Below are 16,254 nucleotides of genomic sequence, written 5' to 3'. Positions count from 1 at the left end.
GTCAGTCCATAGTATTAAGTAATTTTCTTTCCATTAAAAGTCTGACATTTACAGTGAGGTATCCCTTCCCTCTGGAAGCCCTCTCGTTCACCCTATCAAAACTATTTTTAAGTCAGAAAACATTTAATATGTGACATCTGATCTGATTTAGATCTAATCCAACACAAGATTCCATGGGAATAAGATGAAAACATGAAAGCATCAAAAGCGGGACTCCCCACCTAATCAAACTACTTTCACATTAGCTATTGTCTAGAAATGATCTGTAAAAGAGAGCAACATTAACTCTCTTCTACAATTCGTCCAATGTCAAATAAAAACACAATTTACACTACCCCTAGAGAGCAGGACTGCAACATCACCTAATATGGTCTGATTCAACCTTATATTCATTGAAAAAGGTGTCTACCATTTACATACTGTATGACAATAACAGCAACTTCACACATCACCACCTCACCTGATGCAATTTTCTGCTGGGTGGGCCCGGAGGGGACTCCACCGAGGGACATGGTCAGGACGTTAAGACCCCCGAAGTCCTGTGTGGGGTGCTGGATGAGCTTGAGGAGTGCCCCGTCCACGTGGAGGGAGGTGACAGAGCCGTTCTTGAAGACCTGCAGGATGTGCCACTGGCCGTCCGATAGGACCATCTCTCCCAGGGTCCTCTCCACCTTACCCCCCACACCCGCATCAGATATGTAGTGGACATTGCCGTTTTTCAGCTGGGGGGGGGGGAGAGACAGAGACTGAGTTAGATGGATGGACAGATAGGCAGACGTGGACAGACGGATGGATTGGACAGATGGATGGACACAGACAGACAGGAATGCAGGCCGGCAGACAGACTGATACTGTATTGTACATGTTTGTTGAGAAGGAAAGAGTGGAGAAATGTGATAAGCATGATGATATGATTATATGCTCAGATAATTCTCCACTCAGAGATGTTGTTGCTGTTTTGTTTCAGTTGGAGAGCTGTTCTTGTTTTGTAATACTAATAATCTATTTATTTACAGTACCGTTATTATACCAGTTCAGTTGACTGAAAACACATTTTCCTTTACAACAACGACTGTTGCAGTGCAGAGGTAAAGGTTGCATATGCCAAATACCAGTAAACCAGCTATTATTATGATCATGTTAGGTATGCAGGAACTTTCATAGTATTACCTTCAATATGCTTAAACTATATCCATATGCAGAGTTAATCATATAGAAGTAATTAATCAAAATGACAGTGTGCCAGGCATTGTATATGGTAATCTCATATATTTCAGCCTAAAGTGGAAAAGTAAACTCTTTTGCCTCCCCTTCAAAGAAACAAAACATCAGCAATGGTATGTAGCTTCAGGAAGAATTGATTTTAAAGGCCCACGACGAAATCTGGAAACGGAAAAGAAATCACACGAGCCAAAAACACAGGAAACAAGATCTGGAGAACCAATTTAACGTATCTCTTTTACATCACGTTATTTATACCCTACGCATATATATTTTTTGGGGGGTGGGGGTCAAGCAGTACATTCAATATTGTTCTTTGGGCCGTATAGTAGTAATGGTAGGGGGGATTCTGGGGGCACGCACTGCACCGGAAAACACAACCAGAGAGACCCGGTGTGTCCTAGAGGAAAGGAAACGGACTGCGGGGAAAATGGAAAAGGATGAATGAGAGCTTGGGCCCTCGGACAGCTGCCCCAGATCAGTCAAAGCCTTGAACTCTATATCAGCAGAATGAAGGAGCGTATGGAGTGTATATGTAAGGGTAATGAGAGGAGGTGATAAAGACACAGATCCCCTTATAGCTTTGACTCAGGCGGTGGGGGTTAAAAGGGGGGATTGTGCATACGTGTGACATGTTTAAGTGGGGACCGAGTGGCAGATGGAGAAACAGACACAAACGAACGTGTGTGTGTGACAAATCTAAGTATAGAAACCTCAGAATGGTTTGGGAACAGCAAACAGACAAACACATTAACACTAGAAGCGCGTCTCTGCATGCATACAGTATTTGTACTGTGTGTGGCTTGTTACCCGCAAGGGTTTCGCTCCGTGGAGACTTCCTTTACCTTGATGGTGGTGTAGTTGCTGCTCTCCTGGACATGGAGCAGAGTGCCACTCTTGCTGCGGGTGCGGAACTTAACCTTGAGGCTGCTGGGCCCAGAGAGGTCAGAGGTCAAGCCCATGAGGCTCTGGCGCAGCAGGATGTCCCGTTTGGGGCTCTGCCGCATGGCGTAGTCAAGGCGTCCAGTCCCGTCCAGTGAGAGAGCCGTGTCAGCCGTGATGTCTATGAAAGAATGAAAAGCACAATTCTGGGTAAGTCAAAGGAAATGATACCATCTGCCTTCTGAGTGATGGTCAAATTCAGAAGAATAGTATGACAAAATTCCTCTCCAAATTATTCTTACATTTCTCGCAGTATTTGCCAGTGAAGCCCTCCATGCATTTGCACTGCTGCCAAGACCAGTAGTCAATACAGGTGCCCCCATGTCTGCAGGGGTTGGCTGTGCAGGCTCCCTCCAGTCTGGGACATCTACAGACAAACAGACAGTCAGACAGGCACACACAAGTCAGCCCCCCTGGTGGACAGCCGGCCCTCAATAGGACACGGCAGATGAGATTCCCGCAATACAAAAACCATAAAAGATCCAGGGAATTAGCATATTAAAAGATCTGTCCTCGTCACTATTCACAACCAACTAAAAGAATTTCCATTCTACGATTACTATTCCAAAAAACTGTACATCTGCTATTTATATCAAAGATGGCTCTTCAGCTGTTCTTGAGGGTTGAGAGCTTCAGAGAATGACAAGATATCCTGCTGGGAGAGTTTGGGGTTTTAGGAGGATGGAGGGGGTGTAGGGAAAGACAGAAAAGAAGAAGAGAAGGAGGGAGGGAACCAGACCTGTCAAGGATGTCATGAGATACCAGGGCCTGACTGGGCTCCAGCGGGCGGCCGTTGACGGCAAACTCCATGATGCAGCCCACAAAGTCGTGGGTGGCAACCTGGCCGCGGCGGTGAAGGACGGGCTCTATTGACCTGACGCCTCCCACCGAGAGCCTGTTGGGCCCAACGTCCAGGATCCTGCGAGGAGGAGAAGGAGAAGCCGCTGGAGGTCAGCACCTCTCACAATGACATGGTCCCACGGGGCCTCGGACTCTCCGCAAAATAAACTGGACCCTCCCGGACTATTCCTCATCTGCCAGATCGCTCGCTCAGAGTCTTGCCCCTCCCCGGCCCCCCCATGGGTCCAGACGGCTTTTCACTCTGGGTCTTCACAATGCTAAACGGTACATGTGATGTCCATGTATGTGTTTACATACACTATGATTTACACTAGGCTAGGTAGATATGCAAGGGTTCATGGAGAACAGTCAAGGTGATGGATGTGCCCACAGATTGTTCCATTCTTTGCAGAGATATGAGATATTGGTGCATTGTTTAGATAGTGACTAATGATGATATTTGTATACATTGAAGGTGGTAAGCCACTCTGAAAGTAAACAGCTTCAAATGGAATTCTGTTTTTCTCGCTCATTACTATAGATACAGTATACAATGGAAATGTGCATATGGAAATAAATACTTCCCCCTATACCCAAATTCTCTTCTGTGTGTACTCTGCCAGGATGGACTGTGTGCTAAGCTCTACTTTATGTGTTCTTACCAGTCAGTATGCACAGCCACGTTGCTCACAGCACAGTAACCTGGCTCCTGATCGTCTCCACACAGGTCGACTGTCAGGGACGCAGCCTGCATGACGAGGGGAGCAGAGACACACACGTTATTCTCCTTGGACTGTACAGTACATATAATAGCACACAACAAATCACCACACACGTTGTGCCTTCCTGATAGTTGTACCAGCTCAGACCGTCATATCTTAGTCAGATGAGCATACCAGTTTACAGATAACAGTAAATACAACTACATGACTGATTTTGTACATCACAATCAATGTTGTTTGATAGCATACTGTATTTGAAACCATCATTATGAAGATGGGAGATACAGTAGGCCTAAATATTAATCTGAGATATGACTTTCACCCTTAGCCAACGCTAATAGTTGTTCTACTTTCCCTTTCCCTATGTGGTCTCTGAAGCTTGACTGATGTGGAAAAAAGAGGTGGCAAGAGAAATGGAAAGTGCGTGAACGTGTTGAAAAACCATGACAGCATGCTCCACCTACACCAGGATCTTAGGTAAACACGGAGCGGCCTGCTTGGAGCGTGAGCACAAATCATCCAAGCGATGGCGGAGAGCGTGACCCCTCCCCTTCTCGGTCTCCAGAGGTAATTGCTAACACAGAAACGTTTTACGAAGCAAAAAAAGCAACAAGGGAAACAAGAGTCATTTGTCTCTGGGCTTTGTCGCTATTGTTGAAGGGCTAGGCCTACACGTCATAGCCAGATGGGCATTTTATTAATGCCTTTCTCTCAGATCAAAGTCCCTGCAGCCAAACCGCAGCATACACACACTGTCAAGTGTCTCACACGACCGGCGAAGGGTTTTTCTCAAGGAAACACCCTTTGAAAAAAAAAAAAAACAGGAGCATTGTTTTTGTTTGGTTATCTTGGAACAAGGTAAACAAAACAGGGTAAACGAAATCAGTGATGTCACTGGACAGCATCATTTTCTCATGACCAACCTTCTAGATGACAAATCCAGAAAGATGGCTGCTGTTGGAACACTACAGAAACATGCTATTGTCTACAGAAACACACGATTGTTGGATTATTTGTGTGCCAAGGTCAAGTTCAACACTTGTTGAGGATGGAAACAACAGAATGTAGATGCTAAAGGGTGTAAACCAGTTGTAAATTATTTATGTGCGGCCTAAAACCACTCTCATTCATGACAAGACAAACAGAAATAAGGCAAACATAGCCTTGAGAAGAATGAGACCACAATTGCAGTTAAATTGAGACAGGACTATATTACAAATGTAAACTACATTAGTGTTCTTAACTTAGTGTTCTTAACTTGCTGTAATAATAAAGCTATAATAACAGAGTATAAACAATTGAAATAATGCTTGTTGGGGTGCCTATTTCAGTAGGGTGATCTAAAATATGCTTCTCACATAAACAAAAGTGTCCTTGACTCTCGGTGCGTCATTCATTTCTATGAATGGTGTCTGGTTTTCATCTGCTCAGAATCCAAAAGTGGAGGATCTGAAAAAAAGGCCTTCACGGGACAACCTCAATGACCCACATCACCTTCTCCAAACACACTGATCAGGTTCGCTTTACACCGCCTCAGGGACTTGGTACTTCAGGCATGACACATGCCCGCTCTGCTTCCGTTCTTCTAGCTCGGCTAAGAGCCTCAACATGGTAATTCCTCAACCCACACGTAATATTTGCAGTGCAGTAAGGGCAGCGTCGCATTTCTCAATGCATGTTGTGTACCGTTCCATTCTGTCCCTCTGCACATCTCAAAGCTGACAATTTAACGATTTGACCAGTTTCCTATGAAATCCCAGTGCAGGGTGAGAAATTACAGATTTGATGTCCAGCAGGAGACTTACATAATACAACTTTGGACAGGCTGCTGATTTTTTTTTCTCCCCGAAAAACTGGCAGAGAAATTACTAGATTCAAATACAAGGAATTTCAGTGTCTGACGCTATTTTGGAGGTCATATTGTAAATCACAACAAGCAATCAAATATAATTACAAACTATGAAAACCCTATACAGAATTACCAATGTGTGGGCAGTTTAATTATCATCTTATGGTGCAAAAAAGACGATGAGGCCAAATGTGGACGCTGCTCTCGGCTATAAAAACCCAGGAGGTGATAACTGCTATTGAATCAGAAACTAATCTTCTATGTACATGTGGTGGCTTTAGGATTTTCCCTCTATATTTTTGCAATTATGGTCCCATCAACCATTCAAACGTACAATAAAATATATTTTCCAACCGTTTATGGTGCAAAACAAATAAAGACAGCTTGGTAAAGCCATATATAACATAGAAATGACTCTCACCATTCCAGCTCTCCTTGCAATAACCGTGTGGAACTGTCCATCTGCAACCTTTATCATGGTCATTAGTTTATAGGTCCCGCTACCCAAGTTAAACGAGAAGCGCATCTGTCCCTCAAAGATCTCCAGAGCCAAGAATTCCGCCTTGTCTCCGGTCTGGTTGTCATGGTTGTACATGAGGAGAGCGTTGCTCTTCAGTGTGGCAAACTTGATGTAGATGTAGTTGTTGTTGAGATCCAGGCTAGGAAACTCCATGTAGGACAGCTCCTCAAAGCCGTAGCTGTTGAGTTCACAGTGTTTTCCAAAGACCCCTGAGGACGAAAGGAATGAATACAAATCAAACAGGGAAGTCATGAATAATTCACCATACCGCATCTACTAAATCAGCACATAGCTGGGAATCTGTTGCCATCTGTCATCATAGGCTAACCCTAATCATGCTAAGAAGAGAGAAACTGTTAAACAACATGTGAATAAATGTGACATGGAGACATACAATAAATGACAATGGGGATAGCAACAGTTATTTTTGCCAATCCAGATAGTTTTCAATCATCTAGCGGTTGCCCCTAAGTTAATACTCACCAAATGGACAATGACAGTAATATCCATCCACTCTGTTCTGGCAGGAGCCGCCATTAAAACATGGGTTACACTCACAGTGATTGATGATGGAATCACACGTTTTGCCTGGGTTCACAAAACAACACAAATTCAAATGAACGAGGTGGGGATGACAAAGGAAAATGTGGGGGGGGAACTTAAAATCACAGGGGGTCTATGCTATTGTAAACTTAGGAGAATTTATTTGAAACTTACATGAGTGAAAAAGTACATAAATTGGGAGATTATATATAGATTGTACAACTATAGCCTCTTTATTGGATCTCTGAGGCCAAGAGACATGATGAAAATATGACGACTTAAGGAGAAAAAGTATTAATAGACACAGACAGAACAAGGTATGCAAGGGGCGAGACTGACAATGACTTGCAGCGTCATGTATTTTTAGGTACTGACTCCTGCAACATGAGACAAACAGCTTAAAGGAGATAAATTCTTTCACCACAACCAGGCAGGGAAAACAGGAAGTGTGGAGTTCAATGTGAGGGCATGCAAACTACTGTAAGTCAATATGTGCAATTCTTCAAGAGGGCCATTTGTCTTGATGAAACGCAAAGGTTTGTGGTCATTTGTTAAGGTCATAGTAAAAAAGGCAAAACATCTGCTGTTGATCATTGGAAATGTCTTTCAGCAGCTACAGCCAGCAGCTGACCAAACAGACATGATTCAAACTACTGTTCTCGTTTTGCTTCTCCATGTGCACTCCCTTCACTAAGAGTAATGTTACGTTATTTATCATAACATCAACTTAGCATTACATTCAAGCAGGTAGGGAGTGATTTACACAGTGGCTAGTACTATTTAATTCACTTTTTGAAATTAGGGAGAGCAACCTTCAATACATATTAAACCTCTAAATGCTTGACCAACAGAAAGATAGGCAGAACCTTAAACATCTCAAATATGCAGTACTGTAGAAAGAAAGACATGCAGAGGAATATGAGACTATATTAGACTAAGGCCCTTACTGGGTTCAATTTCGCATCATCCTTTTTATTAAAGTAAACATGACAAGATGATATGCATCAAAGCTGATACCCCCCAACTAGTAATCGTAAAACCCAAAAATGTTTGGCAGTCAGGCCTGTATGCTAGGGTTACAACACCTCTTGCAATCGTTTGGAGGCAAATATTTTACTTGGACAAGCAGGATTCATGTGCAGTGTGTGTATACTTGAGCCTAGCTCAACATCTGTGGTTGTGTTGCTCATAAAATCCAAATGACTCCTAAGGCGTTGTACGGTACCTGCAAATCCGGATTTGCAGAGGCAGTTGAAGCCACCGGGGTAGTTCTGGCAGAGCGCCCCGTTCTTGCAGGGGTTGGAGAGGCATTCGTTTACGTCCCTCTCGCAGGCCATGCCCGTGAATCCCTCGGGGCAGGTGCAGGAGAATCCCCCCACCAGGTTGTGGCAGGTCCCACTGTTGTGGCACGGGGACGGCAGGCACTCGTCTATATCCGTCTCGCACAACGCCCCTGCATACCCTGGTCTGCAACTGCAAGCGTATGGCTGGAGGGGGTGGTTTGTGACAAGGATCACCGGGACACTCTCCTCTGTCTTCATATCTGGCCCAACGCTAAGGCGCTTCTTGCAGCTGCCCCCGTTCTGACATGGGTTACGTGTGCAGGGGTCATGATCCACTGAGTCTACCTGTACCCCGCTCTGCCTGTGCAGAACTTCTTTGATGCTCTGAAAGAAGGTGGCCACTCCACTGGGGTTGACATACTGTCCATGGCTGCGCTTTATGGCGGCCATCAGGAAAGTCTGGTTGTTGAGTTCAAACGCACCATACAGCTGTACTCCAGTGCCTAGCCCCGCCAGCTGCGAGTTTGCGATGCGGACAAAGCTGAGGTAGTGATTGGTGAGGAAGGTGGTGACCCCCTGGGTGCGGAGCCGAATCAGGATACTGTTGTCCACAGTGGCGTTTGTGAACCCCATGAAGAAGACACGGACGTTACTGCTGACAGAGCCATGGACACCATCACTACTCCGGACAGCTAATTCGAATGTTCCGTCTGTTGAGCGGGCCTTGGAGTTGAGGTCACAGGTGCCTGTTGGGATGCTGAACAGACTGGATGAAGGAGGGGTCAAGGAGCAGTGGAAGCTGTCCTGGATGTCTGGGTCTTGGGGCTTCACAACCCCAAGGGACCCTCCGGGGAACATGTTTCCGAAATAGTGGACATAGATCTCCACTGAGCGCGGCTCTGACGGGTTATCATTCTGATCATTGACTTTTATGTGGACTGTTCCAGTGGAGGACATCTGAGGGACGCCGGAGTCCTTGATCACCACCGAGAGGTAAAAGTCACTGATCTGCTCTCTGTCGATCTCTCGACTGGTGGTCAGCACTCCAGCGGGGCTGAGGCTGAAGTAGTTGCTGGCTGAGCCAGCGCTGAGCAGACTGTATGAGAACGGACCTTGATTCGGTGAAAGGTCTGGGTCGGTTGAGGTAAGAGTTGCAACGTCTGTCCCGGCTCGCTGGTTCTCCATTACCTCTGCATTCACCGTCATCAGAGTAGGACCGTTATCATTAATGTCTTCCAGATTCACGATCAGGGTTGCACTTCCAGTTGCGGAGGGTGAGCCAGAGTCCACAGCTAGCAGAGTCAGGCTGAACAGAGGAGTGGTTTCTCTGTCCAGCTCAGCTGCAACAGACACTTGGCCAGTCTGGGGGTTGATGTTGAAGACATTTTTCTTGAAATCTGAGGCTATGGAGTAAGAGAATCTGCTCCAGCTTGGGACAGAGTCAGAGTCTTGGGCAGTAACGAAGGTGACCAAGCCACCAGGGGAGAGGCCCTCACTGATCTGAACATCATACACTTCCTGGCTAAAAACAGGAGGATCATTGGCATCCAGGATCGTGATGTTCACAAAGACCTCGTCGATATCCGCCCCACGGATGCTTCCCGCGTTCTTCGCCAGGACTTTGAGGGAGATCTTCTCCTCTTTCTCACGATCAAGGGGACCTGTGACGTAGATCTGGCCTGTTTTCCTGTTGATGCTGAAGCCCTTTCTTCTGCTCTTCCCAAAAATCAGGTAGTAAACCACTCCGTCATGTCCTTGGTCGCGGTCACTGGCGAACACCTCTCCCACCACTGTGCCTCTTGGAGCTGCTTCAGAGACTTCAAAGTAATACTGCTTGGAGACAAAGCGGGGAACGTATTCATTGGCCCCCTTGAGCTGAATGTTGACGTTGGCGAAGCTGCAGCGCTCCTCATCTGGGACATTGAAGGCCTTCACTGTTAAGTGGTAGATCTGCTTGGCCTCATAATCCAGGAAACCCTGGGTGGTGATTACGCCTGTGTTTGGATCAATTACAAAGAGGTCACTGTCTGAAGACTGGATCACGTAAGCCATGACGGCATTGGGCCCAGAATCTCTGTCTGTGGCATTCATTTTCACCACTGTGGTGCCACTGGGAACGTTCTCCTGTACCACAGGGAAATACTCATCAGGTTCAAATATAGGTGGGTTATCGTTCACATCGGTCACATGGATTGTAACCATGACGTAGCTGGTCTTTGCGATCCATCCCCCGTCGGTGGCTGTCACTCTGAGCTCATATCTTTGCCTTTCTTCAAAGTCCAGATGATTGGCCAGAGACAGGATTCCTGTTTTACTGTTCACGGCAAATAAGCCCTTGTCATTGCCCGAAGTGATGTTGTATGCGATGAGCCCGTTCATCTCTTTGTCCTTGTCCCTGGCAGAGAGAGTCCTGATGGCTGTCCCCACAGCAAGGCTCTCCGGTATGGTAGCTGTGACTTGGCTTTGGGAGAACTCTGGTGTGTGGTGGTTCTCCTCAGTGACTGCCACTTTTACAGTGGTTCTAGCAGTCAGAGGGGGGTTCCCTTTGTCTCTGGCTGTAATATCCACGAGGAACACCTTGTTCATATCTGAGGTGAGTGAGGCGGCGACAGTGACCCATCCACTCTGCTTATCCAGTTTGAACTTGCTAGAGCTGTTCCCTCCTGATATTATGTACTCCACCTCAGAGTTGAGGCCAAAATCTTTCTTGTCAAGAGCTATGACCATGATAAGTTTGGTGCCAACTTTGACGCTTTTAGTGACAGGTGTAAAGTAGCTAGAGGATTCAAACTTGGGTGGATTGTCATTACTATCTACTATGTTTACAATGACTGTAGTTTCACTCATCAATGGCTTTGGCGCACGGTCTGAAGCAGTAACGATGAAACTATGGCGATTTATGTTTATGTTGCTGCCAGTTGAGTTTTTATATTTTAAATGCTGCTTGATAAAGATTTCTCCAGAGCTTGAATTGATTCTGAAGTATTCTGACTGGGACCTGATGAAATAGAATATTTTGCCATTGAAGCCCTCGTCAGGGTCTGCTGCAGACACCTGAGTAACAAGTGACCCCACATCTGTAAGTTCAGGGTAGTCCAGATAGTAAGATGGCCGACTGAATCGGGGGGTATTATCATTGACATCTGTTACAAATATTGTGACATCCGTGCTAACTGTCCAGCCAGAATCATGGGCAGAGACTTTGGCAATGTAATGGTCAGTGTCTTCTCTATTGAGAGGTCTACTGATTGTTATGTCTCCTGTACTTGGATTGATAGTGAATGGTAGACTTGTGTCTGTGATTGAATACTTGCTTATAGCATTAGCACCTGCGTCCTCGTCTGTGGTTGTAACCCTGGTGACAGTGTACCCCACTGGGGCGTTTTCGGCCACTGTGGCACTAAAGATCTTAGAGAACCTGGGAGCATTATCATTCACATCTAGCACGTTGATCAGGACTTTAACAGCCGTGCTTTTGGGAGGGTTGCCACGGTCGGTGGCCTTCACTTTAAGGGCATATTGAGCTACTTTTTCCCTGTCAAGAGGCCTGGTCGTTCGGATTTCACCAGTGGCCCGGTTGACGCTGAAGCTGTTCTCCTTGTTGCCATCGATAATGGCGTATTCCAGCTGGCCGTTAAGGCCACTGTCCTGATCCACAGCAGACACAATGAGCACCCGCTGAGGGGACAGGTTCTCCAGTATCTCTGCATGTAATGGTTCCCTGTCAAATACGGGGTGGTTGTCGTTTACATCCAGCACTGTGATCTCCACTTTCTCATATGAGGAATATGGGGGGAATCCTTGGTCCCTGGCCTCAATCCAGAGCACATATTTCTGAATGTGTTCAAAGTCCAGTGAATGTTTGATTGACAGCTCTCCAGTCAACTGGTCGATGTGAAAGGCATTATCCAGGTTTCCACTGGCGATGTAGTATGATAGGGCCCCGCCACGTGTCGAGGACCCGGTCACTATGGTAATGATCGTGTTTGTGGGTTGGCTCTCTGGAAATGTGAAAGTAGTATCCTTCAGCTTGATGACAGGGAAGTCTCCCCCAGTCACAAACCGGACGGTCACAGTGGTCAAGTCTGTTTTGGGATTGGTTCCGCCGTCTTTCACTCGGACAGTGAGGGTAACCTCCGAGCTGCCTGTCAACCTCTCATTGGCTGTGATAGCTCCTCTTAAGGGGTCAATCTTGAACTTGTCAGAGTTGCGGCCGGTTAGAGAGTAGTGGAGCTGAGCATTGGGTCCCGCGTCCTCATCCGTCACTGTCACAGCGAATACCAAGTTGCCTGAAAAATACAAAATGAGACCAAATGCTTCAGAACAACTTTTACAGCAGATATATACCATATCATCAATATTCTCCGCGAAAGTAATAATTTCATAGGAAGAAAAATAAATACGGTATATACTTTAGTTATATAATCACATATTATACAAGCATAATTAGCATCATTAAGTAAGTGCATGAATATTTGAAATGAATATTAATTAATACAATCTGAACCCACCTGCTGAGATGAAGGCAGGGATGTGTGTGACGTAGGGGTGGTGGTGGAAGTGGGGAGGGTTGTCATTGATGTCTGCCACCACCACCGACACAGTGGCAGAGCTGGACATGCCCAGGGGCTGCCCTCCATCTGTGGCCACAACTAGGAGCTGGTAGTTGGCTCTGGCCTCCCGGTCCAGTAGGGAGCTGGTGATGATCTGGCCTGTGGCTGGGTTGATGGAGAACTGACCGTTGCCTCCAGTCAAACTGTAACTGTAGGGATACATGTAAAAGGACACGTTTTAGGTACACACAGGGGGGAAATTATAGGATTTGTACAGCATGGTTTTAGATGAGATGTTTCATTTATTTTCAATGGAACATATATGTATATACGTTATACACTACTTCGAGACAATATTTGAACATTAGTTTTAGTCAATACAATCTTAATACTGTTACTATACTGTTGCCAGGAACAGCAGTTTCCTACATACATTACATTCGATATTGTGATAATATGCAGCACATACTGGTAAGCTTTCTACTGCCTATACATGCCCAGATTAAAATATCTTGATCAGCATTGCCAAAATAATCCTATGGAGGGCACTGTTTTAAGCTTTAAAGAGGCAGAGAGTATATTCCATAGGAAAACACAGACATAAAATAACTTCATACATTTTCTGTGGTCTTTGTTTGATGAAAGCACCATCTATCATTTATTGGCAAAGCATTACCCAATTCTTAAGGTATTCTTCTTAATATTGTATCTCATTCCATTTTCTCCTGTGTTTTTTTGCTTCTCACAGAGGCTTTAATTCAAACAGCTCACAAGGGCACATATTTTGAACGCTTCCTATAAAAACGGGGACAAATTATGGAATAAAGTGTGAACACAGATGGAACACAGACTCATTGGGACCACAGACAACCAAGCTGTCTACAACCAGAAGTGGTTCAAACAGTCCAGAAGCAGAAGTAAAAAAGGCCAAGTTAATGGGCTGTGACAATGGAAACGAATAACTGATGGCAACTGGTTATGCTCTCCATTAAAGCCTAGAACCCATGGAACCCCTGATACTAATTCTGTCATAGCCAATTAACATCCTCATTATGATGTTTTGGGAAAGTGGGGCAAACTGACGTACCCCCCTGCGCCTCCCCATTGGAGGTACCAGGGCGAGGGGGGGGATCCGAGTCAAATGTTCGGCTTTGGGTACAGGAGCCACCCTATGACCCTAGGGATGGTATGGGGTGGGGGACAGTACCCTATGACACCGTTGAGGCCCACGTCTGCGTCGGAGCTGTTGACCAGGAGCACGTCGGTGCCGGTGGGGGAGTCCTCGGGGATGGTGGTGTGGAAGGTGGCCGAGGTGAACACAGGGACGTTGTCGTTGACGTCATCTACCAGGACAGTGACCGTACCCGTTCCACTCAGGGGAGGAGAGCCTGGTCATAAAAGGAGAGAAAAAAAGAACGAGGGAATGAGAGCATATCAAAGGACCAAGAGCTTTATTTGAAAGACCTAAGGGATAAGTGCAGACCAACAAAGTTCCATATGAGATGACTTATTGTGCGGGCTTATCATTTACATGCTGAAGCAATTTATGTCCTTACAGGGACTCAAGCACAAGATCCCTGCATTTAATCCAGCAAACGTCTTCGGTCACCACAAGTCCGACTTCCTGAGCCATACTGCCACATCAACACAAAACACGTCAAAAGAGTTCAATAACTCTGAAACAGAATCTTTAGAACGTGTCCTTCATGGGGTCTTGCATATCATAGATTCAATCTGGTTGCTGAGGTACCGGTATCTATTTTGAGGCAAGCAGCACTCGGTGAGTTACTCTGTGGAATTCGAGAACAGAAAATGGTATTTTCAGCAGAAATCTAACCGTTCTTTCCCCAAGCGAGTGACGAAATAAGGCTCTCTGTGCCCTGAGGGATGGATTTAAATCAATAGCAGATGAAAACGAACTCCAATGCAGAAATTCTAAAAGATTCAAACATCTGCTGGCTTGAAGTGCCACTTCACAAACCCTTCTTTAGATGGCACGTTCATTTAAAGTGTTACCAATGAATTTGCGGCTCACATGCAGATGTATATTCAGCTGTTAATAGCATCAAATACTTGAACCTTGCATACTGTGCGGAGGCACAGATTAATAAGAAAATAATAAAAAACATTTGGAAAGTGACCATGAATAATCTCTCTTGGTCTGGAACCTGTGCATAATCAAAACATCAAGAGACTCCAGAATCTCATGCAGAGGGACAAGATGGAGTCTATCCCTTAGAGCCAGGAGGGCTCTCCTGATTTGTAAAGATCAGGATAATTCAAAACATCTGCTCATAAACTCTTTGCCGCATAACTAACACTTAACTGCTCATTTGGATGACATAGGGATTATGGTCCGGTGAAGAGCCTTATGTTTAGCTAATGAGTGGTGGGGTGATATCTGCTGTCATAGAACCTTCTTGTGAGAAAAAATCCTTTCCAAATAATTCCAAAGACAGAACTTGCATTTCATTCCTGCAGATTTAACTAAGTCCTTAATGCATCCAGCTGAAATGATTAGCACAGCAGTTAGCACAAACACACTTAAAATAGTTCAACGCCCCAAACAAAAAAATGCATTCCAGCACAAAATAAATTATACATACACAGGGGAAAAAGTAAACAGGTTTTACCCCAAAATACCGGGCTCAGAAACCACAAGCTCTAATCTTCATACTGGTGAGTCATTACAAAGATGAGTCATCCGTTGTTGTCCCTTCAGAAAAGTAAAACATTTTCACAATTTTGTATTTATTACCAACTATAGGCCTGAGACTTTGAAAGGAACATATGACAAGGTAATTTACGATCATACGGTGCATCATTTCAAGGAAGGTGTTTCAAAGTATAAAATAAGGCAGCCTTTGTTTACATATTCGCTCATTCAAAGGCAATACATTTTTTAAGAACCCCCCCAAGGCCCAAATGAAATGCATGGAACACTGAATACTATAAATATCATTAAGTTGGATTGTCCTCATTAAATTACATAACCAGTGGCACCAGTATCAAAACATATGAGTCAGCAAACTGCTTAGTAGTGGTGCAATGTGATTTACACGTCTGTCTTTATGCTCAGTGTCATCAGCTATACAACGTGATGAGATTAACAGGAATGAGTCATCATTTCATTTTCGCGGGTTGTTATGGAAGCAGAGGGTGGTGAGTACGGCCCGGTAAATCACTGGGGCCGAGCTCCCTGCCATTCAGGACCTCTATACCAGGCCCAAAATTGTTTTCAAAGACTCCAGCCACCCAAGCCATAGACTGTTCTCTCTGCTACCGCACGGCAAGTGGTACCAACGCACCAGGCCCTGAACCATCATGACCCTGAACAGCTTCCAACGCCAAGCCTTAAGACTGCTAAACAAGGCTGCTAAATAGCTAATCAAATGGCTAACCGGACTACCTGCATTGACCCTTTTTTGAACTAACTCTCATACATTGGACTCCACCCACACATACACTGACACCTCAAAATACACTACATAAGCCCACACAGATAACATGTGCATGCATGCACACTGACGCTACACACACACACACACACACACACACACACACACACACACACACACACACACACACACACACACACACACACACGTTGCTGCTACAGCTCAGTCTATTATCTATCCTGTGGCCTAGTCACTTTACCCCTACCTATATGTACATAGTTGCCTCAATTACCTTGATCTCCTGCACATCAACTCGGTACTGGTACTCCCTGTATATAACCATATTAGTTTTACTCGTTATTGTTATTCATTAAATCACTGTG

At 45.2% G+C, this 16,254-nt stretch overlaps 1 protein-coding gene across 1 annotated transcript in view; it reads right to left on the bottom strand.

The window, feature by feature from the left end:
- Positions 1–16,254, bottom strand: part of LOC106611628 (protocadherin Fat 4) — a 100,970-nt gene that overhangs the window by 6,215 nt on the left and 78,501 nt on the right. The window contains exons 7-16 of the mRNA XM_014212033.2: positions 13,681–13,861; positions 12,432–12,682; positions 7,863–12,209; positions 6,578–6,682; positions 5,996–6,303; positions 3,666–3,751; positions 2,903–3,082; positions 2,406–2,530; positions 2,067–2,284; positions 461–722 (exon numbers count right to left, since the gene is read on the bottom strand). Of these exons, the coding sequence (XP_014067508.2) occupies positions 461–722; positions 2,067–2,284; positions 2,406–2,530; positions 2,903–3,082; positions 3,666–3,751; positions 5,996–6,303; positions 6,578–6,682; positions 7,863–12,209; positions 12,432–12,682; positions 13,681–13,861 (6,063 nt within the window). The remainder of the gene's footprint in view (positions 1–460; positions 723–2,066; positions 2,285–2,405; positions 2,531–2,902; positions 3,083–3,665; positions 3,752–5,995; positions 6,304–6,577; positions 6,683–7,862; positions 12,210–12,431; positions 12,683–13,680; positions 13,862–16,254) is intronic.

The sequence above is a fragment of the Salmo salar genome, chromosome ssa09 (assembly GCF_905237065.1).
Source record: "Salmo salar chromosome ssa09, Ssal_v3.1, whole genome shotgun sequence".
NCBI classification, from domain to species: Eukaryota; Metazoa; Chordata; class Actinopteri; order Salmoniformes; family Salmonidae; genus Salmo; species Salmo salar.
Note: the sequence above shows the minus strand (reverse complement) of the source record. Positions and strands in the feature narration are given on the sequence as shown.